Source organism: Manacus candei, unplaced genomic scaffold (assembly GCF_025592945.1).
Source record: "Manacus candei isolate 608988 ecotype Guabito, Panama unplaced genomic scaffold, ASM2559294v1 h1tg000099l, whole genome shotgun sequence".
NCBI classification, from domain to species: domain Eukaryota; kingdom Metazoa; phylum Chordata; class Aves; order Passeriformes; family Pipridae; genus Manacus; species Manacus candei.
Window position 1 is genome coordinate 482,062 of NW_026138147.1, and position 26,990 is coordinate 509,051.

At 50.9% G+C, this 26,990-nt stretch overlaps 3 protein-coding genes across 4 annotated transcripts in view; all 3 read left to right on the forward strand.

Moving 5' to 3' along the window:
• Positions 1-14,970, forward strand: part of LOC127461277 (uncharacterized) — a 107,631-nt gene extending 92,661 nt beyond the window's left edge. The window contains exon 2 of the mRNA XM_051768946.1: positions 14,796-14,970. The gene's annotated coding sequence lies outside the window, so the exon portion shown is untranslated. The remainder of the gene's footprint in view (positions 1-14,795) is intronic.
• LOC127461278 (uncharacterized) overlaps positions 1-23,445 on the forward strand; it is a 129,636-nt gene extending 106,191 nt beyond the window's left edge. Inside the window, exons 1-2 of one of the 2 annotated variants that reach the window (XM_051768947.1) lie at positions 15,573-15,614; positions 20,649-23,445. In XM_051768947.1, the coding sequence (XP_051624907.1) occupies positions 21,028-22,707 (1,680 nt within the window). In that variant the 5' untranslated portion in view covers positions 15,573-15,614; positions 20,649-21,027 and the 3' untranslated portion in view covers positions 22,708-23,445. Of the gene's footprint in view, positions 1-15,572; positions 15,615-20,648 lie in introns of those variants that run through there. The other variant, XM_051768948.1, reaches the window with a different exon arrangement.
• LOC127461299 (uncharacterized) lies at positions 12,816-26,876 on the forward strand. Its single transcript, XM_051768982.1, has 5 exons — positions 12,816-13,542; positions 14,649-14,775; positions 25,246-25,370; positions 26,234-26,292; positions 26,490-26,876. Exons 1-5 carry the CDS (start codon positions 13,199-13,201, stop codon positions 26,549-26,551), a joined length of 717 nt encoding a protein of 238 aa, XP_051624942.1. The 5' UTR covers positions 12,816-13,198; the 3' UTR covers positions 26,552-26,876.
• The last annotated feature ends 114 nt before the right edge of the window (positions 26,877-26,990 follow it).

Below are 26,990 nucleotides of genomic sequence, written 5' to 3' on the forward strand. Positions count from 1 at the left end.
TCAGACAGGGCTGGAAAGCCCCGGGATTGCTGAATGGCTTCCTGCTGCCTCAGGCCATGGGCAAACAGGGCTTATCAGAGGTGCTGGCAGGGACAAACACCCCTCCTGCTGGCAGGGGAGCTCTGTTTGCCCAATTAGCTCCAAGTGGCTGCCTGGAGACAAGGGCCCCTTCACCCTGTCCCCCTGCATGGCCACATCCTGCCCAGGGCCAGCGCTGGCGTGGGCCCAGGGCCATGGACAGACACCATGTGGGGACAAGGGCCTGTGGGGAGCTGTGGCCAAGTCCCAGCCAGGGACAGAGCTGGACTTGGAGCCGTGTTGGGGTTGGGGTCCCTTGGAACCCCCCCCGTGTGGGGCAGCTCTGCAGAGCAGGACCCAGGTGATGTGGGTGGCCCCGGGTGTGACAAAGGGAGTGGCAGAGGAATCTTCCCCCCTGGGCTCTGCTCTGGGGCTGGAGACTGGACCCATTTGGGGCCTGCAGTGCTGGGAAATGGGGTGGGCTGGATCTGGGAACTGCCACACCCCAGCAATTCCCCAAGCCTCCCCCTTGTCTCCAGGTGCCCAACATTGCCCAGTGCTCCCCAGTGCCTCCAGTGCCTGGAGATCCCAGTCACGGGGCTGTTCCCACTGCCCAGGTCCCCCACTGTTCTCCCACCTAGGGATCCTTTCCTGGATCCTGGTCGGTGCCAGCCCTCTCCTTTCCCCATGGGGCTGGAGTGAGAAAACTAATCAGACACTTCAAGTCTGGGGCTGGGCTCAGCCCTGGGGTGTCCCAGAGGGAAAGCTGTGGGAAGGGATGGGCAGGAGGACATGGGAGGATGGATTGTGTTGTGTGGGATTGTCCCCACAGGGTATGCAGCTGCTTTCAGCTCCCTGCCCACCCCCCTGGCACCCCCAGGGGCCTGGGCCCTTCCAGGGGCAGCTGCCCCGTGCAGGAAGCTGGAGGGATGCCGGGGAAGGTGGCTGGATGGGTGCCGCAGGCGGGATGGACTCTGTGCCAGGGCTGGGCTTGTGGCCAGGGCTGGGGGTTGTGCTCAGCCGGGCTTTGCCCCGGGGGCTCTCGGGGAGGGGGCAGGGAGGAGTCCCGGCAGGGATAAATGTGCTCCTGCCCTTGTGCAGCCTCAGCCAGCGCTGCCCAGGCCCAGAGGAAGATGAAGGTCGCTGTGCTCAGCGTGGCCCTGCTCTTCACCATCCTGCTGAGCCCCCCAGCAGATGCCTGGATGGGTCCCCCTTCCCAGCAGGATCACTTCAGGGATGGGTTCAGGGATGGGCTCAGGGTCGGGTCTCCTCGCCCTGACTTCGGCTCTGGTGCAGGACTGGATCCTGGTGGTGAGCAGGAAAACGCTTGTCTTGGCATCTCCCTTTCACCATCCATGAGCATCTCCATGGTTCCTGCAGATTTTCCTTCTCATATGAGGGGGTGTCCATGGGCGGGGTGGGGTGGGGACACCTGTGTCCCCCCACAGGCCCACAATGGCCAATCCTGATCAACCCTTTGCTCTCTTTCCCCAGACCATCATCAACACAGGTTGGGGTTCCTGCATCCTGGTAAGTCCTGGAGTTGGGGGACATGCAGTGTGGGAACTGGGGGGCAGTTTGGTCCCCCCATCCCTTACTGAGACTGGGGACACCCCAGTGACCAGTGACCTCTCACTGTCTCTCCACAGGGAGGCATCATCAGGGGAGAGACGAATGGCCAGGTGGGTGCCAGGAGTTGTTCTGGGCCCAGACCCTCCTCTCTCATGGCCACGACCGTCCAAGGCAGCCCAGTGCACCCCAGTGTTTCCTGGGGAGGCCTCTTTCTCCGGGCCCCCACTGTAATCCCATCCATCCCAGTGCACCCCAGTATACACTCAGGACATCATTTCCCATCCATTTCCTCCCTGCTTTTCCCCCAGTCCTTTCCCTTTCCCATTGCCCGGGACAGTGGTGTCCCCAAATCCCCCTCCTTGACACCCCATCCAATTCCTCGATTTTTGTTCCCTGCCACTTCTGCCTTCCCCTGCTACCCGTGTCCCCTCCACTGGAATTCCTTCCTCCTCACCTGCATCCCCCACAGTCCAGTCCCTTTGACACCCCTGTCCCCATCTGTCGGGGTCCCCAATTTCCCCCAGTTTAACGCCTTAGGATGCCCTCCAATCCCTTACTGGAATTAGGGGCAGCCCAGTGACACCTCACGGTCTCTCCACAGGGAGAGATCAAAGCCAGTCAAGCAAAGAGGTCTGAGGTGGGTATCCCAAGTTCTGCTGTTCCCAGACCCTCCCCTGTCATGGCCACAGGGCTCCAGGGCATCCCAGTGTGCCCCAGTATGCCCCAGTACACCCCAGTGTATCTCTAACCCTGCCTTTCTTCCCAGCCCCCCGTGGCTGACCAGGTGGAGCTGCCTGTCCAGGTGAGAAATAGTGGAGGGTCCTCTTCCCCACAAAGGGTCCTGGAGGGGGTCGTGGGGGATTCCTGAGCCCTGCAGGGTGGGCAGAGTTTGGGGAAAGCAGAGGGACACGAAGTGGGCTGTCCCTGATCCATGTCCAGGTGAACTGGACAGAGCTGCCTCCAAGCATTTCCTTGCACTCAGGGGGCTCTGCAGACCCTCAGGGTCACCGTGAGGGCAGGGAGGGGCTCTGGGAGACTTCAGGGCATCCAGGGTGAGAGGCTCTGGGGCTCCATGGATCTTGGGAGCCAAGTCCTGTCCCGGGTATATCCAGGGTTCCAATTCCCTTCTTCTGCCCCAGGTCCCTGCAGAGAGAGGGTCAGGACAAGGCCCCTCTCATGTGCCGGTGGACACCGGGGGTCCCATTTTGGGCTCTGTCTTTCAGGACTGGAAGTGGTGGTGACACCCATGTCCTGTCTCCCTCCAGTGGCATGAGGAGATGATCATCTCTGGAGGACCCCCCTGATCCCCTGGCTGCCCTGGGAATTTCCTTGGAATGATCAATAAACCCCTGATGCAAAGCAAATGCTCTCTGTGTCCATTTGTGTCTTCCCACGTCCATGTGTGTGTCCCCATGTCCGTGTGTGTTCCCATGTCCATGTGTGTCCCCATGTCCATGTGTGTTCCCATGTCCATGTGTGTCCCCATGTCCATGTGTGTTCCCACGTCCATGTGTGTCCCCATGTCCATGTGTGTGTTCCCACGTCCATGTGTGTTCCCACGTCCATGTGTGTGTCCCATGTCCATGTGTGTGTCCCCATGTCCCTGTGTGTCCCCATGTCCCTGTGTGTCCCCATGTCCATGTGTGTGTTCCCACATCCATGTGTGTGTTCCCACGTCCATGTGTGTCCCCATGTCCATGTGTGTGTTCCCACATCCATGTGTGTCTTCCCACGTCCATGTGTGTGTTCCCACGTCCATGTGTGTTCCCATGTCCACGTGTGTCCCCATGTCCATGTGTGTTCCCATGTCCATGTGTGTTCCCACGTCCATGTGTGTGTTCCCACGTCCATGTGTGTGTTCCCACGTCCATGTGTGTCCCCACGTCCATGTGTGTGTTCCCATGTCCCTGTGTGTCCCCATGTCCATGTGTGTCCCCATGTCCCTGTCCCCTCCCCTCTCTAGCCCCTGCACACCCGGTGCCTCTCTGGTCGCACCCCCACCATGAGCAGAGCGGCTCAGGGGGCTCCTGGGGGTCTCTGCACACCAGATCCCCCTCACACTCTTAAGGGAACTTCCCAGGCTCACCATTCCCAAGACTCCCTGACTGTCACTCTCCCACCAGCCCAGACTGGCACTGCTGACCCTCAGGCCCCTTCCCAGCAGCAGCAGCTCCAGTGACCCAATGGATCCCCTGTGACTCCCCACACCCCCACTCTCACAGTCAGACCAGGTTTCCTCACTGCTTCCACCCCAGCTTTCCCATGGAAGAGTCTCTGATGTCTTAAAAACAGGAAAACAATTTATCCCTGGTGCAGGAACACAGAAACAGCCTGAGCTGGTGCCTCCAAGGAGGGATCTCCAACAAAGAACCCCACGGGCTTTTATTCCCTCACACTACAAGCTGTCATAGGCTTACGTGTTCTAAAAAACCAAGCAGGGAATTTTTCTTTCCCCTTCATCGCTGTAAAAGAAAGATGTTGAAGGAGGGAGGGGGAAGGTGTTTGCCCGGGGTCACTGAACCCCCAAAGGAACTAGCTAGCAGATCCACATTCCCAGCTGATGGCCCTCCGCAGACTGTGGGGAGGGGTGATGAGTTATTTTTTTTCTCTCCTCCTAAACAGGAGGCACTTTACTTGTGCCCTGACTCAGGCAAGGTGTGTAGGAGGGGTCCGAAGTTCACTTTGTTTCCGGCCTGGTCACCTGGCTGTTTTCTGGCCCCGGTTTGCCTGTGGCCTGTTCTGCCCCCAGCTCAGATCTGCTCTGATTTTATTGGAGTGACCTGACCCATCTGCAGGGGAACCTTTGGGGGAGGAGGTCGCCCTCTCCCTCCTCCACTCCCGTGTTGGCAGCAGCGTGTGTCCAGCGACGGAAGGGGGGAAATCCCAGCCAGGGCCCGCCGCAGGCAGGGTGAGTTTCGTAGGAACAGCCCTCCCTCTTTTTCCCCTTTTCCTTCCCCTTCTCGGAGGGGGGAAGACGCCATTTTCATCTTCTGACAGCGCCCCCTGCTGGCCAACACCAGCACTGCAGGCCCCGCCCCCTCCACAGATCCAACAGTGCCCCCTGCTGGCCAACACCAGCACTGCAGGCCCCGCCCCCAGAGATCCAACAGTGCCCCCTGCTGGCCAACACCAGCACTGCAGGCCCCGCCCCCCAGGGATCCAACAGTGCCCCCTGCTGGCCAACACCAGCACTGCAGGCCCCGCCCCCTCCCGATATCCAACAGCGCCCCCTGCTGGCCAACACCAGCACTGCAGGCCCCGCCCCCCAGGGATCCAACAGTGCCCCCTGTTGGCCAACACCAGCACTGCAGGCCCCGCCCCCAGAGATCCAACAGTGCCCCCTGCTGGACAACACCAGCACTGCAGGCCCCGCCCCCTCCCGAGATCCAACAGCGCCCCCTGCTGGCCATGGTTAGAATTGCACCAAAAGGCAGAGATTATTGAACTGTTTACTTTTTGAGGGGGATTTTTGGGTACAGGATTATTGTTTTGTTGGTTTTCTGTTCTTTTGTTGTTCTGCCAACACACATATATCCTTTCAAAAAGGGCTGTTATTTTTTCTTTCTCCATACTTCCTCAACTGGAGCCTCTTAATTTTGGATTTACAATTGCTTAGAGGGAAGAACTTGGTTTTCCTTTTAACTCATCCTCCTTAGCAAAACACTTCAGTTTCATCAAACTGAGGCACAAGCATAAAAAGGTCTGCCTCTTCCTGCTGAGTCCTGGGCTCCTGCCCTGTCTCCAAGTGTCCTCTCCCTTGGCTGTAACAAGGCTGGCAGCTCAGGGCCTTTTGTCTGAGGCCCCTCACCCAGAGCTCATCCCACAGCTCCAACTGCAGCTGCTCCCTGAGCCACCTGCACCCACGGGATTCCTCAGCCCTGGGCACCACGAGGCCCCCACAGTGTCACAGGGTCCCTTTGGTTCCCTGAGCCCCTACAGTGTCACAGGGTTCCTTTGGTTCCCTGAGCCCCCACAGTGTCCCAGGGTCCCTTGGGTTCCATGAGCTCCCACAGTGTCACAGGGTTCCTTTGGTTCCCTGAGCCCCCACAGTGTCACAGGGTCCCTTTGGTTCCCTGAGCCCCCACAGTGTCACAGGGTCCCTTTGGTTCCATCAAGTTCTGGCACCAAAAACTGGGAAACAAACTCTCCAACCAGTTTTTTGGGTTAGAAAGCCCACATGACTTCATTCAGTGTGCTGGGTGCATGAAGATAGCTCCATAAAGCATGCACACCCACCAACCTCACAGACCACTTTATCACCATCAGCATGGCTGGGCTTCGCCAATGAAGATTTGGGAAGGGCTCTCCCCACATTTGCTACAAGCACCCCGGTGGCTAAAGAGGTCAATGCAAGATAGACAAGATGGGTTGCAAAAGGCACAGCAGAAAGACTCCTTGGATGGGATCGGCAAGACACGATTCTTTCTGCGCTGTCTTTTCTCTTCGATGGTGATCCTGCTGCGCTCTCAAAGGGAGCAGCAGCGTTATAGATGGGGTGTCTCCAGACCTCCTGATTGGAGGCCAGAGTAAAACACTTATGGAGATCAATGTGGCCAAGGCTGAGATGTTGCTTCAGGCAGTCCCTGTATCTCCTCTTCGGGGCTCCTCTCTTGCAGCAGCCCGTGGCAAGTTCACCATAAAGCAGGACCTTCGGGAGGCGGTGGTTGGTCCTTCATCCTGGAGACGTGCCCTGCCCAGCTCAGCTGTGTTCTCAGCAACATGGCCTCAATACTTGTGACTGCTGCTTGCTCAAGAACAGACGTATTGGTCACATCATCTGACCAGGGGATGTTTAGGATTGTGCGGAGACAGCGTTGATGGAAGCGTTCGAGGAGACGCAGGTGGTGGCGGTGGATGACCCACGGTTCGGACCCATATGAGAGAGCAGACAGCACAATGGCTCTGTAAACACTGATCTTGGTACTTTTCTTCAGGTGTTTATTTTCCCAGACTCTTTGATGGAGCCTTCCGAAAGCTCTCGATGCCTTTGCTAACCTGTTGTCTGTCTCTCCGTCAATCTCACCGCCCGAGGAGATGAGGCCACCCAGGTAATTAAACTGCTGGACTGATTTGAGCTCTGATTGGCCAATGGTGATGTGGGGGTGATGGAAGCCTTCCTGAGGTGCAGGTTGATAGAGGACTTGTGTCCTCTTCAAGCTGACGCCCAGCCCAAAGAGCTCAGCAGCCTCAGCACAGCAGGATGTTAAACGCTGCAGAGCTGTCACTGTGTGAGCCACGAGGGCGTCGTCGTCAGCGTAAAGCAGCTCCTGGACAAGATGGTTTAAGGTCTTAGTGTGGGCCTTCAGTCGCCTTAGGTTGAAAAGGCTTCCAGGGTTACGATATCAAACGTAGATACCATCCTGATCATCGAGGTCTGCCGTGGCCCTTTGGAGCATCCTGCTGAAGAAGATTGTGAATAGGGTTGGTGCAAGAACGCAGCCTTGTTTCACACCATTGGTTATTAGAAAGGGCTCAGAAAGTGCATTGCCATATCTGACTTGGCCGTGCTGATCCTCGTGGAGTAGATGATTATTTTAAGGAACTTAGGGGGACAACCTAAACGTTCCAAAATCTGCCACAGACCTTTTCTGCTCACAGGATCGAAAGCCCTGGTGAGCTCAACAAAGGTTCCATGGAGACCTTTGTTCTGTTCCCTGCACTTCTCTTGCAGTTGTCTGAGAACAAACCCCATGTCTGTGGGGCTCCTGTTGGCTCTGAAACCACATTGGCTTTCAGGAAGAAGTTCTTCTGCTCTAGCGGGTATCAGTCTGTTCAAGAGCCGTTAAACCACTCTGGGACTACAGCTCCCATCGTGCCCCGCGGCACGAGCCAATCACAGCCGCGCCTGCACTTCCCATGATGCTCCGCGGCCCGTACAGACCCGTTTTCGGCGCCGTCCGGGATCCCTGAGAGCCCCCTCACACCCCGATGGGTCTCCTGACCCCTGCTTGGGACCCCCAGCAACGCGCCCAGCCCTGACCCCCAGCCCGGGGAAGGCAGATCCTGTCCCTCACGCCTTGCTCAGGGCTCTGCCAGGGCACTGGGATGGGGGTGACGCTGAGGGAAGGACAAGGGGGTGACAGAGCCCCGAGAAAGTCAAGGCAGGGACTACAACTCCCGTCATGCTCCGCGCCCCATTGAGCCCCGTTACAGCTGTGTTTGCAGACCCCCAAGTGCCTCCCACAGGCTCCCCGACCCCTGAGGTGCCCTCAAGGGCGCCCCGAGAACCCCAAAGTGCCCCCTCGGACCCATAAATGGCCCCTCGGACCCCGAAGTGCCCCTTAGAGCCACTTCTGGGACTTCAGCTCCCGTCATGCCCTGCGGCCCCATAGAGCCCATTGTACCCGTGCCTACAACTCCCGTCATGCCCCGCACCCAGAGCCCCGATAAATGCCCCCAGTTCCTCCAAGTGTCCCCAGACCCCCAAGTGCCCTCAAATTCCCTCCCCCGACCTCCAAGTGCCCCCCTGGACGCCCAAGTGTCCCAAAATGCTTCCCGGACCCCAAACTGACCCACAAGTACCCCCCAGGATCCCTAAGTGCCCCCCCAGTGCCAACTCTTTATTTGTGTTCCTGTTCGTCTAAAACGTTTCTCGCACGGGTTTGCCCTGGGGGAGCTGAACCCCATTGGTGGCAGCGGGGATTGGCTCACAGCTGAGGAGTGTCTGTTACCAAAGGTGAAACTTGGGGCTTTCAGATTGCTGCAAAGAAAGAAGAAAAACCCCTCTGTGCTGTGTGCAGCCGGTTCTGTGAGCAGAGCAGGATCCAGGAGACTGATGAGAGACATGATGGGGTTGGGGAGATGTGGAGCAAGGTTGTCCACACTGTGTCAGACCTCAAGGGACAGTTCTCCAAATAGTCCAGACCTCCTTAGGAGAGACCCTGGATCAAGATCAGTTCGAGAATGCTGCAATCATTTCTTCTTCAAAGAGAAAAGTAATAAAGTACACCCTTTAAAGTAGGAATGCATATTTGTTAGAAGCTCTTTGAACTTTCTCCATAACTACATAGGCAACCTTCTTAAGTAACCCTCCTAGATTAGAGGGCAATCACAGAAGTTCCATGGTTTATTAGGACCTGATTTATCTCAATGAGCCCCGTGGTGTACTTGGTGCTGAGCCTTTGAACCTCAGGGATTGAGAGGAGATTGCACAAACCTTTCATGGGCCAAAGAGAAACTGAAAGTATCTCAGAGCATTAATGGGTGCAACTGAGGACCATTCCCAAAACAGGCTCCTCATGGACCCCCTTGGAGGAGATAACTGGGGGCCACGATTGCACAAACCTCTCAGTATCAAAAGCAAAACCCAAAGTCCCCCTAAAAACTGAACTCCTTGAAAGAATTAATGAGCCCCAGTGAGTGTCACTACTGACACAGGCTCTCAGGGGACTGGTTAAAGCAGATAATTGCAGATGATTGCACAAACCTCTCAGAGATTCAGTGTGGAAAAGAAAATGAAAAGTACTTTGAAAATCCTGCGGTCTCTTGAAGCATTAAGGAGCCCCCCGAGGGCCATTCCTGACAAAGCCTCCCCAGGGACTCTCCAGCAGATCCTTGGAGGCCGTGAGTGCAGGGAGGCAAAGGCTCTGGGCAGCAGCTCAGGTGCTGAGCACAGCCTGGCTCGGCTGGAGGCAGCAGAAAGGTCCAGCCCTGACCCCCAGCCCGGGGAAGGCAGATCCTGTCCCTCTCACCTTGCTCAGGGCTCTGCCAGGGCACTGGGATGGGGGTGACGCTGAGGGAAGGACAAGGGGGTGACAGTGCCCAGCCTTGCCGGGCTGTGCCAGGAGGCCACGAGGCCCCAGGGCCTCAGCACAACGTGTGTCCTCCCAGCCCGTGGTGGCACAGACCAGGCTGTGCCCGAGGGGACAAAGTCTTGGGACCTCTTGGAGTTCTGGCCCCGTCACTTGATGTCCCTCTGTGAAGGAACAAACCACCTCTCAGAGGTGGCTGACAGACCAGTGCTGGGAACAGTGGTTTCCAGGGCCTGGTGTGTGACAATGGCCCTGGGGCACCTTGAGCAGGGGGTCCAGAAAACCAGGCCACAGATCAGGCCCTCCAGGATTATACCTGGAGGCCTGGCTGTGGACGGTGCCATGGGCCCCCTTCCTGCAACCTCACTCTGTAGCTCTTTGTCCTGGTTTAAGCCCCCCTGGCAACTATTCACCACCCAGCCCTTCGCTCACAGCCCCCCCACCCCCGGTGGGGTGGGGAGAGGAATCAAGGGAAAAACTTGCAGGTGGAGATAAGAACAGTTTAATAATTGAGAACAAAGTAAAATATAATAATATAGTGAATAATCAGAGTAATGACGATTAAATGGAAAGGAAAAAAGTACCAAACAATGCACAATGCAATCGTTCACCACCCCCTGACTGATGCCAGGCCCCCCTTCCCAAGCCCAGATCAGCCCCCCATCCCAGGTAACTGCCCCAGTTCATATACTGGGCATGATGTCTAATGGTGTGGAATATTCCTTTGGCCATTTCAGGTCACCTGTCCTGGCTCTGCTGCCTCCCAGCTTTTTTCTTTTGGGAACCTTCTCACTGGCAGAGCAGGGGACATAAAACAAAACCAAAACCAAATTCCTTGACTTAGGATTATCACGACTCAGTAAAACCCCAAACATGAGTGTGTTATCAACAATATTCTCATTCCAAATCCAACACATGGCACTGTAATGGCTACTGAGACTAAATTAACTCCTTCCCAGCTGAAAACAGGACAATATCCACCCCTTACCCCATACCAATGATGTCATGCCAATTCTCACACTTCCCAATTCCCCATCACATTTCCTATTTATCTATTTGGTAGATATAAATACAGACATCATTCCCATAGTGTGTGGAACACCTCTGTCAAATGGTCATAAAATGTCCACAAAAATTGTTTGTTGAATTCATTCAGTCCATGACTTTGGCCTCCATCCCTGGGAACAGGAAAGCTGTGTGGGAGGTGTTGGATTGTTGCGTGTGGCACATTGGAGTCAGTTCTGACTCCACTGTTCAATTGTTGTTCAGTTTGATCAAAGTTCCTCCTTCCTTCCGAGGGAAGTCAAGGCTCAGATCCCCGGAACACTTGTGGTTGAGGTCGATGCTGGGAGGTGCTCAGGTGATGCACACGTAGCCACCACAGAAGTGTTGGTTAGTTCTTAACATCAGATTTAATTCATTGGCTATTTTCACCCCAAATCAAATCCCCTTAAGGCACACACAGGAATTCCCATTCTCCCACATCAGCCACCAAGTGCACTCGTGTCCTTGAGCAACATCAATCCCACGGGTGGGTTTGCCTTTGCCTGAGGCAGGAATAACCCAGACTGTTCTCCTGGAGCGGGTCGACCCTGGCCGGATGCCAGGTACCCACTAAAGCCACTCTCTCACTCTCCCTCTGCAACTGGACAGAGGAGAGGAAAACACAGCCAAGGATTCATGAGCTGAGATAAGAGCTGGGAGAGGTCAGTTGCTGATTACCTGCAATGGGCAGAACAGACTCAAAGTGAGGATATTACTTCAATTTATTGCTAACAGGATAAGAGCCAAAGAGTGAGAAATAAAACAGTCTTAAAAACACCTTCCCCCCACCCCTCCTTCCCTCCATGTTCTCTCTCCTCCCTCCCAGCAGTGCAGGGGGACGGGAATGGGGGTTGCAGTCAGTTGTTGTTTCTGCTGCCGCTCAGAGAGAGGAGTTGGAGTCCTTCCCCTGCTGCCCTGGGGTCCCTCCCATGGGAGACAGTCCTTGATGGACCTCTCCAGCGTGAGTCCATCCCTCGGGCAGCAGCTCTTCCCAACCTGCTGTCCCGTGGGTCACTCCTCCATGGGGTCAGTCCCTCATGGATGAACTGCCCCGGCGTGGGTCCCCCACAGGGGCCACGAGTCCTACCCAGGAAAAACCTGCTCCAGCCTGGGCTTCCCTCTCCACGGGCTGCAGGTCCCTGCCAGGACCCTGCTCCATCCTGGACCTGCCACGGGGTCACAGCCTCCTTTGGGCATCCACCTGCTCTGGAGTGGGCTTCTCCAGGGGCTGCAGGGGGGTCTCTGCACCTGATGCTCCCCCAGGGGATGGAGGGGGGTCTCTGCACCCCAATTCTCCCCATGAGCTGCAGGGGGGTCTCTGCACCCCAATTCTTCCCCAGGGGCTGCAGGGGGGTCTCTGCACCCCAATTCTCCCCCATGAGCTGCAGGGGGGTCTCTGCACCCTGATGCTCCCCCATGGGCACAGGGGCACAGCTGCCCCACCCTGCTCTGCCCCACGGGCTGCAGGGCCTCAGCTCCAGCACCTGGAGCTCCTCCTGCCCCTCCTGCCCTGACCTTGGGGTCTACTTTGTTGTTCCCATGTTCTCACTCTGCTCTTCCCTGGCTGGAATTCTTTCTGTCCCACAGCCTTCTGTTCTTAAATATGTTATCCCAGGGGTGTTACTGTCACTCCTGATTGGCTTGGTCTCGGCCAGCAGCAGGGAGTCCGTCCTGGAGCCAGCTGGTGTTGGTTCCACAGGACAGGGGAAGCTTCTGGCAGCTTCTAAGAGAAGCCACCCCTGTAACCCCCCCCAGTGCTACCAAACCCAGCCACAGAAACCCACCACATTTCCCCAGCATGTTTTTCATGTGCACTGCAGGAACTTTGTCCCCTTCCACAGCACGTAAATATGCTGACTGGGCAGGGCCAGCCCGACTGGCAGATCCTCTGCTGTTGAGGAACCTTTGGTAAATGTGTAACCCCGTGTTTGCAGGCCCACCAGCCTTTGCCCTCAGTGTCCTCTTCACCTGTCCCTTGCATCCTGGGATCTCCCCAGAGGCTGGTGCATGACAGGGGATGTGATTCACCCGCTCAGGGCCAGGTTCTTTGACCCAAGTGTCTCTGAGGCTGGTTCAGAAATGAGTTCCACTGTCTGATTCAGTTCTTTCAGGGGTTTCATGTCACCATTAAAACTTGCTTCTCCAGGCCCAGGACAGTGTTCCAGGCAGTGCCTTGGGACACAGGAGATGTTTCCAGCCATCCAGTGTTGGTTCCCCCATTGCAAGCACATGGCATTGCTGAGGGGTTTGGGGCAGTGGGATACAGACAATCTGCCAGGCCTCCCCATACTTATATTTCAGCCATTGTGAGCAAAACCCTCTCTAAACAGGTTTTTTGGATGTCCAAACACTCCTCAGTTTGATATTTCTGAGTCTAAATCTTCACAAAACGAGTGTTTCTCAGCCCTAAAGCTCCCTAAAGCAGTTTTTTAGACCCCAAAATATCCCTAAATGGGTGTTTCTGAGCCAAAACTCTCCCTAAATTGTTCTTTCTCGGCTCAAAACATCTATAAATTGTTTTATTGTTTGGTTTGGGGGTTGTTTTTTCTTCAGTCCAAAGCTTGCTTAATTGGTGTTTCTGAGACTCAGAGCTCTCTAAATGTGAATTTCTGAGCCCAAAAGCTCCTGAAATTGGTATTCTGGAGCCCCAAGGCCCCCCAGATTGCTCTTTCTCAGCCTCAGATCTCCTGAAATCGCTGTTATTACCCCAAACCTCCAAAAGAGGAGTGTCTAAGCCACGAAGTTCCTGAAATTGGGGTTCCAGAGCCCCGAACCCCCTAACTCGTGCCACACGCCCCATTTGCCATCAGACCATGGGGTTCGCTCCCAGTGCTCCCAGTTCCCCCCCAGTGCCATTCCTGGTGCCCCGGGAGGCCCCAGGAGCAGGCAGGGGCCACTGGCTGTGCCCCCTCGCCCCAGCAGGGACCCCGGGGCTCTGCTGTTCCTCTCCCGCCCCAGGAGCCGCCCCCTGCTCGGAGCATTTTCGCTTTTGGTTTCCAGGGATTTCCGAGAAACTGGTGTACACCCGAGAACTGAGGTGCCAGGGGATAAAGGGCAGGGGTAGGTCCTGCAGGAGTGGGGTAGGGCAGGAGGAATATAAGCGTCAGGAGCCCCGCGGTGCTCCCTGCGGAGCCGCTTCGTCCCGACCTTCTTCCAGGTAAGTGCAGCCCCTCACTCCCACCCTTCCCCCCGTGGGGCTACTTCTGCTCCCGAAATTAGTGTTTCTGAGCCCAAAAGCTTCCCAAATCGCTGGTTTGGAGCTCCAAAGCTGCCTAAATGGGGGCTACTGAGCCCAAAATCTGCTTCACTTGGTCTTTTGGAGCCCAAAGGCTCTTTCATTCGCTCTTTCTGAGCTGAAAATATCCCCAAATCGCTCTCCCTGACCCAAAGCTCCTGATACCAGGATACTGGTACTCAGGTTTTCTGAGCCTCAAGCTCCCCAAATTGGGGTTTCTTAGGCCCAAGGTTCACTAAATTGGTGGTTTGGAGCACCAGGGCTCCCTAAATCCCTCTTTCTCAACCTACATGCTACTTGAATTGCTGCTTCAGGCCCCAAAAGATCCATAAATACTTGTTTCTGAGACCAAGAGTTCCCTAAATTGGAATTGGGTGAGCTCAAAAGCTCCCTAAATGAGACTTTCTGAGGCCAAAAGTTCCCTAAATGAGTGGTTTTGAGCCAAATGCTCCCGAAATTGGTGTTTTTCAACCCCGAATCTCCCTAAATCAGTGTTTGAGACACCAAAATCTCCCTAAATGGATGGTTCTGAGCCCCAAAGCTCCCTAAATCACTGCTTCTGAGATCAAAAGCTCCCAAACTTGCAGTATCTGAGACCAAAAGCTCCTGAGGGGTGGGGTTCTGAGCCCCTAAAAAAGCAGAAGTTGCTGGTTTTGAGCCCAGAAGTTCCCTACACCTTTTTTTCTGAGCCTCAAAGATCCCAAAATGGGTATTTCTGAATGCAGGAGCTCCCTAAATCGCTGTCACTCAGCCCAAAAGCTCCCCAGATGGGTGTGTAGTGAGTTGACTCTGACTGGGTGCCAGGCACCCACCAAAGCCACTTTATCACTGCCCTCCACACCTGGACAGGGGAGAGAAAATACAGCAAAAGCTTCATGGGTTGAGATAAGGACAGAGAGAGATCCCTCTCTGATTACATCATGGGCAAACCAGACTGGAATTGTGGAAATTAATTGAATTTATTACCAACAAAATCAGAGCAGGATAATGAGAGGTAAAAGAAATCTTACAAAAATCTTCCCCCCAAGCCCCCTCCATCCCAGACCCTCCCTCCTCCTCCTCAGTGGTTCAGGGAGACTGGAATGTAATCCCAAACATCACAGGCTGATCCTGCTGCTGCTCAGAGAGGAGTCAAAGTCCCTTCCCTGCTCCAAGGTGGGTCCCCCTGAAGCCAGGTAACACCTGAAAAGCGAATTTAAGCAATATAAAGAGTTAAGCACAAAATGTAGATGCAAGCTTTAGCAAAGCACATAGAATTCAGTATTAGGAAAGCGGAGACAATAAATTCACTGAGGTACAGGACACCCTGACACAGAAGAACATAAACATGAACAGAAAATGCTAGCACACAAAAAAGGCATATGGAGAGGAAACCAAAGAGATAAAGAGAGGGACAAACCAAGAAATTAGGTATTAGTGCCAAATACCAAAACTCCCTGCCAAATTCATAAGGAAGCTACCCAAATTAGGAAAGGTTAAAAGTTTAGGAGGATGACGATGAAAAGGACATGAGGTTCATGATGAAGAAAGACCGGAACTCCCACCGAAGTTCTCCCCAAAATTAAGGACCACGCCTATAACTCCGCCTCAACTCCACCTGTTATGAATATTAAAAGCAGATGTTGCAATGTAATGAATATTCATAATATATGATGTAATTGCTTAGTAAAAGGTGTATAAAAGTCGGATTGTGTGTTTCTCGAGTTGAAGCAGTTTGCCCAGGGCGACCTGGCTGCTTCCCGGCCGTGAAAAATAAATACCTCCTGCTTATAGACTGAAAACTCTGTCTCTGAGCAGTTCCTCTGCGCCTTCTTTGGGGCAAAATTTGGCATCAATTTTGGCGAGCCAGGCAGGAGAGGGGGGTCTTCCTGAGCCAGGACCCAAGGGGCCGGGACGCTCTCAGGGCCCCCCGACTGAATTTTTGTCGGCAGAGTCTCCCGGACTCCTTGGACCTGCGCAACGGTGGACAAGAATCTCCTGCTCCAAATTAAGAGGTATTTGATCTTTTATATTTTAGGTAAAAGCGCTTTATTGGTGGGGATAGGACGCTATCGCCCAAAAGGGAGCTGGAGGGACGCCTCAGCATTAGCCCTAAAGCTGGGTTAGAGTCCCAGGTATTGAAAGTTGCGGGTTAGAGTCCTGCAAAGATAGCAGGTTAGAGTCCTGCCAAGAAAGGGTTAGAGTCCCTGATCGGGTTAGAGTCCCGACACTGCAGTGTAAAATTGTCTTTTCTTTGTAATGCTGTGTTCACCCTTTATGTTTCTGTGTCCTGTTTGCAAATGTTCTTGCTCTAATTTCCCCTGATCATTTTTGTTTCGTGCAAGATATTGTCTGGTAATGCATTGGAAACTGTGCTCGAATCAGAGAGTTAACCATTTTTAATTCTTCCGAAGCTGCTTGAGTGTTTCTAGGAGCTTTAGGACCCAGGGAACTCCTTGTACCAGCAAAGAATTCTTGGAATGCGGTTTCTCTTGCAGACTGTTCTGGTTTTTGTTAACGAGTAAAACGAAACTAAAATAAGCTATTTAGGTACTGAGAGACTCTCATTTACGATTTTATTGTTTGCAGCGGTTTGTTTGTCCGTTGAAAAATTAGATGTTGTGTTTTCATATACAGTATAATCCTTGAAACGTCTTTTAACTCTATATGGGAAATGATTGCAATCTCAGTTCTATAAGAGTGAATAAGCTTTTGCCGGCACGTATAAATCCTAGGATTAAAATCTGTCCTTTCTGTTATTGCTCACTGTATGTTAGAGCTTTGTGTAACAATTGTGGTAAATATATTTTGGGTCCAAGAGGAACACAAGAAATAGCGCTCAATCGTACCCTTACCTTCCACTGTATACGCTGTTGGTCAAATCAAGATTTGGCAGAAACTAAGTGGGTGAGATTTTATTGCCGCCACACTCATAGACAAGTATTTGTAACATCTTGGTTGCATTTTCTGTGAGAAGTGTGTTTTATAGTTTGCAGCAACATCCTGTGAGTTTGTGGTGACATAGATCGGACAGCCGACAGCAAAGCCATATTTCACGGTCTGCGGCGCCATCCCGTGACCTTGCCTGGTAACGCAGAATGCTCAGATAGAAACCAGAAGGTAGGAAAGCTTTTTTATTGAGCGTGCAAGTGTGTGAGTGTGTGAGTGAGTGAGACGCGGCATTGCTGCGAAGCGAGTGGGAGTCCTGCTCTGCGGTTCCTGTTCTTCGTGAGGAGCCAGGCCAGAAACGGACGAAGCGGCTGGAAATTGCGTACATGAAGTGTTGGGATAAAGTGAGAAATACCTTGAGACGGTGGAATAGAATAAGGAGAGTATTGCGGTTCAAAGTACAGTTCACTGACATACCGAAAGCTACTCAGCTAGAACACATTGATGGAAGCCTAGCCCGGTTGGATACAGAAGCACGAATCCAGAGACAAGAATTGCTTGATGTAATAGAGTATCACATAAGAGAATTCATAGCAAAATTAGAAAAAGAAAGTGACAGGTTAGGATACGATCCTCTAGTGATAGAGAATTTTCTTGATTGGGCACCAGTCTGGGAACACGATCCCCAGGTCAGTTGGTATATCACTGACGCTCGAATAATAAGAAAATCTGGTAAGACACCCTATAGGTTTGCCTGGTAAACCCCTCTGTCTCCCATAAAACCTTATCAATCGCTACATAACTTAAACCTTACGATAATAATGGGAACCCAGCAAAGTAAAGACATAAATATGAAAACCCCTCTAGGATGCATCTTAAAACACTGGAGAGATCTAGGGGGAGCCCCAGGAGGAAACATAAGCAAAAAGACACTCTTAAAGTACTGCACGCAATGGTGGCCTCTGTATAAACTAGATGATGATGAAAAATGGCCACCTGAAGGGACAATAAATTACAACACTATTTTACAACTTATGTTGTTCCTCCGTCGACTGGGCAAGTGGGATGAAGTGATTTATTGCGATATGTTTTTCACGCTCAGGAATAAGCCTGAGTGGCAAAGAGAATGCGGAGTAAATGTTGCACCGCAGGACCCCTTGGTTTTAGCTTTGGAAAAGGATAAGAAAAATTTGAAACCAAAAGAACGCTGTTGTGATGCTTGTAGTATCGGACAACAGTGTCTTAAATTAAAAAGAAGGGACAGTGAAGAAGAAAGTAGAATAAGTCTATGGGAGTATCAACCATATGCTCCAGGATACGGGATACCACGACCAAAGCGGAGAGAAGGTGAAAGAGACACTAGCCTATTAGGAGATATTTCACTAGAGCTAGGAAGATTTAGGACCGGATATAGTTCTCAAAAATCAAAAGACAGTTGGGAAGAAAGTAGCCCATCAAAATCGGAGAGCCCCCAAGGAGAAAGCAGCTCGCAGGGACTGAGTAGTCCACAGGGATCAGAAAGTTACAGAGAAGAAAGCAGTCCACCTAGATTAGAGGTCGATAGGGAAAAAAGTAGCCTGATAAGACCGGAGGGTCACGGGGAAGAGAGTAGTCCGCCTAAACCAAAAGACGACAGAAATAGAGATAGCAGTACACCAAGAAGAGAAGATAGCATCTATAGAGTGGAGAGTAGCACACCAAGAGTTGATTATGAGGGCGAAAGTAGCCCATTGAGACCAGGGGGCAATGAAAAGAAGGGTGATTTCCCCAAGACAAGATGTAGTAAAGAAGATAGTGACATTATAACTCAAGGGGAAAAGGAAAACAACTCACAAAGATTAAACATAGTGATTCAAATAGACGATAAAAGGGATACCAGAGAGATAGAGGAAAATGAGGAGCGCAGCCCCGGGCAGGCTGAACGCCGACAGCATCTCCTCCAAACTCAGAGAGAGAGGCGGCTGGACTGTGTGAATCATGCTAGAGGGTTGGCAGAAGATGACTGGGCAGGAACAGGGAGTGAAGACGAGGAACCGAAACGGGGAAAGAGAAAAGAAAAAAAGAAAGAATAGAATAGATACCGGGGTCCAAGAAGAAGACCCTGGGGAAGGAACTAGTCACCTACACTATACTAGATCTGTAGCACGAAAAGAGGCAAGAGAAAGGATCGGGGGAAGTCATACAATAGCTCCCCTCCGACAGATAATGCCTATTGCAGGAGGCCAGGGACGAGTAAAGGTGCCATTTACGACGAGTGATTTGAACAGCTGGAGAGAAGAAGCCCGGAATTTTAGGAAAAATCCAGAAGGGGTAGCTAAGAGGTTCGAGTTAATTGCAAAGAACCTAGACATTGACTGGAGTGATATAGAAGTAATGCTATCAGAATTAACAGAAACGGAAAAGGAACTAGTATTAAAAACGGGGAGAGATCATGCCAGCATGTTACCTGAAGAGTTAGAAGTTGTATTTCCAAGTAGAAATCCGGAGTGGGATCCAAACAACCCCGATTCTTATGGGAAACTGGTGCAATATAGGAAGCTAATAGCATTAGGTCTGCGGAAAGCAATACCTAAAGCCATTAACTGGGCAGCCTTGTATGATGTTAGACAGGGAAAGGATGAAAGTCCCTCAGAATTTCTGGATAGACTCAGGACCGCCATGAGACAATATACACCCCTAGACCCAGCATCAGAAGAAGGGAGACAACAGCTACTAGGATTGGTAATGGGGCAGTGTACTCCCGACATTAAAAGGAAATTACAAAAACTTAAACATCCAGCAAATAGAGATCTAGAGACATTGATGAATGAGGCCTGGGAAGTATACAACAACAGAGAAAAAGAAGAGAAAAAGAGAGAAGATAAAAGAGTTGCTCAGATCGTAGCAGTAGCAGTGGCAGCCCAAAATACAAAATACCCAGACACAAATGTAAGGGGGAGGGGTCGAGGTTACCCTACGAGAGGGAGGGGAGGATTTGGACCTCAACCCATCAGGGTAGGACCAGACCAATGTTCCAATTGCTTTCAGATAGGCCATTGGAAACGAGACTGCCCCCAGTTGGGAGAGAGGCTTGCAAACACTGCTGTTACACATCAGAGCAGTGACTGAAGGGGACCGGTGAGTCGTTCCCTAGCAGACCCACTGGTTAAAATGGAGCTAGGGGAAGGTGAAAAAGAATTAGATTTTCTGATAGACACAGGGGCAACATTTTCAGTTTTAAATCAAGAATTGGTACCCAAGAGCGATGAATTTGTACAAGTTGTAGGAGCAACAGGCCAACCAGAAAAAGCTTATTTCCTAAAACCTATTAAATACAAAATTGGAAAGCAAATGGGGATCCATCAGTTTTTGTACTTACCAAATTCTCCAAAACCTCTACTAGGTAGAGATTTATTGGAAAATTTAGGAGCTGTAATAAAATTCAACAAAGACAAACTGGAATTCCAGGTAAATGAAGAACAACTGATTACAGCCCTAAGCTTGACAATCAGTTACATAGAGCCGAAACCTGAAAGCCGGAGTATTGAGCAGATTATGAGCGAGGCATACCCGTTGGTATGGGCTACTGATGTACCTGGGAAATCAAGACAGGCAACACCTATTGTTATCGAACTTATACCTGGAGCAAGACCAGTAGTGAGGAAGCAGTATCCCCTGAGATTAGAAGACAGGAAAGGGGTCGAACCCATAATTGGGAAATTCCTGGAATTAGGACTATTAGTGGAATGTGAATCAGATTATAATACACCAATCTTACCAATTAAGAAACCTGGTGGAACCTATAGATTGGTCCAAGATTTGAGAGCTGTAAATGCAATAACAAAAACTCTACACCCAGTGGTGGCAAACCCTTATACCCTCCTGACCAAGCTAAAGGACAATTTAATTTGGTTCACAGTGTTAGATCTAAAAGATGCATTCTTTTGCCTTCCCTTAGCCCCAGAAAGCCAAAAGATTTTTGCCTTTGAATGGGAATTTGTGAGTAAAGGGAGAAAGACCCAATTAACCTGGACAGTGTTACCTCAAGGCTACAAAAACAGTGAAAGGCCACAGGGGGATGGCACTCTTCTGCAATACGTAGATGATCTACTAATAGCAACTGAATCAGAAGAAGAGTGTGTTAAATGGCCTATTTCTCTGTTGAATTTCTTGAGTTTAAGTGGATATCGAGTCTCTCAACAGAAAGCGCAGTTGGCGCAAGAAAAAGTGGTGTACCTGGGATATGAAATTTCCAGAGGACAACGATCCCTAGGAACAACAAGAAAAGAAGCCATCTGCCAAATGCCTAAACCTGAAATAGCGAGAGATCTACGAGCCTTTCTAGGGATGACAGGTTGGTGCCGTTTATGGATTTATCAATACGGGATACTCGCTAAACCACTATATGATTTGTTGAAAGAGTCTAAGAGTGTCCTAGTCTGGACTCCCGAAGCAGAGGGAGCTTTTAAGAGACTGAAACAAGAACTCATAAAAGCCCCAGCCTTGGGCCTGCCCGATGTAACAAAATCATTTTAGCTGTTCTCTCATGAACGGCAAGGAATGGCTTTAGGAGTCTTGGCACAACAATTGGGACCACACAAAAGAGCCATGGCTTATTTCTCCAAACAACTGGATGAAGTGAGCAAAGGGTGGCCCAGCTGTCTGAAAGCAGTGGTCACAGTGATCATAAACATAGAAGAGGCCAGAAAACTTACGATGGGCCAGAAAATGACTGTGTTAGTGTCCCACACTGTGTCCGCAGTACTAGAACAGAAGGGTGGCCATTGGTTGTCACCTTCCAGATTCTTAAAGTACCAAGCAATCCTAGCTGAGTCAGACGACATAACCATTCAAGTAACTAACGTTGTGAATCCAGCCTCATTTCTAGAAGGAAGAATGTCAGCAGAACCAATTGAGCATGACTGCCTGGAAAACATCGAAGCAGTCTACTCCAGTCACCCAGATCTCAAAGAAGAGCCATTTGAAGATGTAGACAACTGGTTCTCGGACGGCAGTAGCTTCGTGAAGCAAGGAGTAAGGATGGCGGGCTATGCAGTAACCACAACGGAAGAGGTAATCGAATCAAATCCTTTACCTGCAGGGACCTCAGCCCAAAAGGCGGAATTAATAGCTCTTACCCGAGCTCTGGAATTGGCAGAAGGCATACGAATTAACATCTGGACAGACTCTAAGTATGCCTTCTCTGTTGTACACGCTCATGGAGCAATTTGGAAAGAAAGGGGACTGCTAACCGCCCAAGGGAAAACAGTCAAACATGCAGAAGAAATTCTACGATTGTTAGAAGCAGTCCAACTCCCAGCACAAGTGGCCATAATGCATTGTAAAGGACACCTAAAAGGTAACACTGTTCCAGAGATAGGAAATAGGAAAGCTGACGCAGAAGCTAAATTAGCTGCGGCAAGAACCGAGGAAGTGGTTATAACAGCTCTAATACCAGAAGAGCTAGATACCAACTTCCAACCAAATTATCAGGACTCAGATCATAGGTGGATTCAAAAGAACAAAGGCAAATTATTAGACAATGGATGGGGTCAATTAGAAACAGGACAATTAATAATACCAGAGAAATTAATGTGGCAATTTGTAAAAACAGAACATGAGAAAACGCATTGGAGCTTAGACCCGCTTTATCAGTATTTGCAAACTAGAATAGCAGGGCCAAAATTATTCACTACTGTAAAACAAGTTACAACCCAATGCGAACGATGCCTGAAGAATAATCCAAATACAGGGACCAAGGTACATCAAGGAGCAATAAATCGAGGCAAATTCCCAGGTGAAATATGGCAAATTGATTTCTCTGAACTCCCAAGAAAAGGGGGGTATAGGTACTTATTGGTACTAACTGATACCTTTTCTGGGTGGCCTGAAGCGTTTCCCTGTAGAACAAACAAAGAGAGAGAAGTAACTAAAGTTTTGTTAAACGAAATTATACCGCGGTTTGGGATACCAAGGAGTATATCCTCAGACAGAGGTTCGCATTTCTGTGCAAAAGTTGTGAGAGCAATAAGCAAAGCATTGCAGATTAAATGGCAATTACATACGCCCTACAGGCCACAAGCTAGTGGGCAAGTAGAAAAGATGAATCATCTTATCAAACAACAAATTGCTAAAATATGTCAAGAAACCAACTTACAATGGTATCAAGCTCTGCCTATTGCTCTGATTAGATTGAGGGTCAAACCTCGATCAAAGGAGAAGTTGAGCCCGTTTGAATAGTGATGCTAACTTTTGTATATGTAACTTCACAAAAATTGTAGGTTGTGACTTTAACTATACCGCACCCATAACCACACAACAGTTAATCGAAGCTGATTACACCTTGTATCATGAGGTACCCAAACTACAGATAGGCATGGATACTAAGTTTCTCAAAGAAATGCTTGTGCATCCTGAAGTAAGAAAGTTAGTTCAAAGAGTGAATCAAACGACCCAACGCATGTTGTGGCAAGTCGAGCATAATTCAAAGGGTATAAAGAATATCTTGACGAAAGTTGCACAAGTAGGTCAACATCACTGGTGGGACATTTTCACAGGGTACTCTCCAACAGCAACTCAAGTCTTTCACTACCTGGTACACCCCATATTGATTATAGCTATAGGCATGTTCTTGTTAACCCTCATGAACATATGCCTGTGGTGTAAGTTGAGGTCCATGGTCAAGAGAACCCAAATGATTTGGGCAATGATAAAAGCATATCAGCGCCCTTTAGGATTAGAACTTGACGAAGGAATTCGTAAGTTCTGAGAAAAGGGGGGAAATGAAGCCAGGTAACACCTGAAAAGCGAATTTAAGCAATATAAAGAGTTAAGCACAAAATATAGATGCAAGCTTTAGCAAAGCACATAGAATTCAGTATTAGGAAAGCGGAGACAATAAATTCACTGAGGTACAGGACACCCTGACACAGAAGAACATAAACATGAACAGAAAATGCTAGCACACAAAAAAGGCATATGGAGAGGAAACCAAAGAGATAAAGAGAGGGACAAACCAAGAAATTAGGTATTAGTGCCAAATACCAAAACTCCCTGCCAAATTCATAAGGAAGCTACCCAAATTAGGAAAGGTTCAAAAGTTTAGGAGGATGATGATGAAAAGGACATGAGGTTCATGATGAAGAAAGACCGGAACTCCCACCGAAGTTCTCCCCAAAATTAAGGACCACGCCTATAACTCCGCCTCAACTCCACCTGTTATGAATATTAAAAGCAGATGTTGCAATGTAATGAATATTCATAATATATGATGTAATTGCTTAGTAAAAGGTGTATAAAAATCGGATTGTGTGTTTCTCGAGTTGAAGCAGTTTGCCCAGGGCGACCTGGTTGCTTCCCGGCCGTGAAAAATAAATACCTCCTGCTTATAGACTGAAAACTCTGTCTCTGAGCAGTTCCTCTGCGCCTTCTTTGGGGCAAAATTTGGCATCACCCCACAGGGCCACAGGTCTTTCCAGGAAAACCTCTTCCAGCGTGGGCTCCTCTCTCCAGGGACCCCCAGGCCCCTGCAGGGACTCTGCTCCAACACAGGCTTCCCACAGGACCACATCCTCCTTTTGGGGCATCCCCTGCTCTGGCGTGGGCTCCTCCTTGGGCTGCAGGGGAATCTCAGCCCTGGTACCTGGAGCACCTCCTGCCCCTCCTTCTGCACTGCCCTGGGGGTCTGCAGAGCTGTTCCTCTGTTCTCACTCTGCTCTCCTCTGGCTCTAATTCCTTCTGCACCACAGATGGAGCCACTGGAATTGGCGGTGCCGGACATGGGGAAGCTTCTGGCAGCTGCTCACAGAACCCACCCCTGGAGCCCCCCCGCTACCAAAACCTGGCCACATGAACCCAATAGAGGGGGTTTTGGAGCCCCAAAGCTCCCTGAATTGGTCCTTCTGGTCCAGATGCTCCCAAAATCAATGCTTTGAACAGCAAAAGCTCGTTAAATCACTGGCTCTGACCCTAAAAGCTCCCTAAATGTGTGTTTCCCAGGCCCAAAGCTTCCTAAATCAGGGTTCCTGAACAAGACCCTCTCTAAACAAGTTTTTTTGGAAGCCCAAAAATTCTTTGAATGGATATTCCTGAGCCCAGAATCTCCCAAAAGAGTGTTTCTCAGCTCCAAAGCTCCCTAAATTGGTGTTCTGGACCAAAAAATGTTTCTAAATGGGGGTTTCTGAGCCTAAATACTCCCTACATTGCTGATTCTGAGCTTAAAAGATCCCTCAATGGGTGCTTTTTAGGCCCAGAAGCTCCTGAAATCAGTGTTCCGGAGCCCCAAAGTCCCTCAAATCAGTTTCTCAGCCCCAAAGCCCCCTAAATCATTCTTTCTGAGCCCCAGAGCTCCCCAAATTTGTCTTTCTGAGCCTTGCAGCTCCCAAAATTAATGTTCCAGAGCCTTGAATCCCCCTAACTTAAGCCACATGGCCTGTTTGCCATCAGATCATGGGATTCAGGGGCTAAAAATTCCAGTGCAGCCCCAGAGCTCCCAGTATCGCTCACTGGTCCCCCCCAGCGCTCTCATTTCCCCCCCAGTGCTCCCAGTATGGCTCTCTGGCTCCCCCCAGTGCTCCCAGTATCACACACCAACCCTCCTCTTTCCACTCCCAAGTCTCCTCTGGAGCACCATAGGGGAGTTTCCCACACCAGGGCCTGGATTTTGGAGCTCATCTCTAAGGGGGTGGGGGCAGGAGAAGACCCTGCCCAGCCCTTTGAGCTCTCAGCTCTGGAGCTTCGTGGTTTTCCTGCAGCTCTTCCCATTTTTCTCTTCTCCAGGTGAAGGTCCTGGGCCGTGACATGCCCGGGGAGCCTCGGCAGGGCAGCTCCTGGCAGAGGGTGTCCTTGGTCACAGCAGCTTCTGTGACCAAATACTCTGGAGCAGCCCAAGAGCTGGGTGGGAGGTAGGAGCTCTGGGAGTGAGGGGTTTTCATGGCACTGTGGAATGGTTTGGAAGGTTGTGCCTGAGTGCTGGTGGAGCACACATTGGGCACCAAAAAGGACTGCTGTGGTTTAAGCCCATCCAACAACTAAGGAGCACAGAGCTGCTCCCTCCCATCATCCCCACCCCTGTGATGGGAGAGGAGAATCAGGAGGAGGTAAAACTGGTGGGTTGAGATAAGAACAGTTTAATAATTGAAATAAAGTAAAATATAATAACAGTAATAACAACAATAGTAACAGCAATAACAGGAATGAAAAAGAAAAGTACTGAGAGGGATAAATGCCATGAAAAACCAGTGATGCACAAGGGAACTGCTCAGCACCCACTGACCGATGCCCAGCCCATCCCCGGGAGGCACCTCCCAGTCAACTCCCCCAGTTCATGTACTGGGCATGACGTTCTGGGCTCTGGAATATCCCTCTGGCCCATTCAGGTCACCTGTCCTGGCCGTGCTCCCTCCTGGTTTCTTGTGCAGCTCCTCCCGGGCAGATCATGGGCAACTGAAAGGTCCTTGACTTGGGGTGAGCACGACTGAGGCACAGCCGAGACTCGGCTGGGTCATCAATGTTATTCTCCTCCTAAATTCACACCAGGCAGGCTCGTCCCTGGCTCTCACAAAGCCCAGCAAAGGCCCTGGGGTGGATCATAGGGGAGCAGCAGGGCTCAGCCCTTGTTCCAGAAAACCCCAGGGAAGGCAAAGGCTTGGCAGTTCACAGCCTCCTGTCTCTCTTGGCTGCCCCCCCAGATCTTCTCAACTGCCTCCTCTTCTCTAGTCCTGTGCCCACCCCATAGATTTTGCTCCCCTTTTCCCTTGCATTGCAGAATGAACCCTGAGAAAAGGACCTGGGACAGAAGAGGCATGGGATTCCTGGAAGGAGCTGGTAAGAGCTGTGTTTCTTCTGTTTTGACAGTAATAGAAGGGGAAATAAGTCATCTAAAAACCCCAAGTATATCAGAGGTTTGAGCAGTATAAGGGATATGTGTGTCCCCAAAAAGCTCCTTCATGCATTCTTGAAATCTGGAGGGAAAAGTCCTAGTGAAGTTTCCTTTTTTCCTTTTTCTTTCCATGTGAACCCAGTGGGCAGAAATGGAGAGCTGGTGGCAGAGTGTCCTAAGAGATGTATTTGGGTTGATAAGTAGGTGTGCTGGATCCCATTCCTCTTGCCTGTGGTCATCTGAAAGTCTTTGAGAAGACAGGCCCAAATGAAAAGGCCAAGGGACAATGAAGGGCCCTGGGAGGTCCCTCTCCACTCGTGCAGTGTGGAGGAGGAGTGTCTCACACTTTGGGGTGTCTCTGTTCTGGTGGGACTGTGCTGAGGCACCTGTGTGGTGCCCGAATGCTGTGGCAGCCGAGGCAGGTTCTTGGCCAGGAGAGCCTGAGTGGCCTCGAAGGTCAGAGCCCCCCCAGCGCTGCTGTCGGGCTCTGGTGCACAGGACCTTGTGGTTCCAGGGCCAGCTGGGTGGTGTGTTCTGCCCCAGAACCTGCTCAATGCATTCCAGGAGTTCCTCAGGGAAAAGTCCTTGTTAAATGCCTTTTTGTCTTTGTTTTATTTCCATGTGACCCTGATGCCCAGCTGCT

Coding starts and splice junctions, on each gene's coding strand:
- LOC127461299 (XM_051768982.1), top strand. CDS start 13,199: ATGGGGTTCGCTCCCAGTGCTCCCAGTTCCCCCCCAGTGCCATTCCTG. Junction 13,543..14,648: donor TCGTCCCGACCTTCTTCCAG/GTAAGTGCAGCC, acceptor CTTCCCCCCAAG/CCCCCTCCATCCCAGACCCT. Junction 14,776..25,245: donor AGTCCCTTCCCTGCTCCAAG/GTGGGTCCCCCT, acceptor TCTCTTCTCCAG/GTGAAGGTCCTGGGCCGTGA.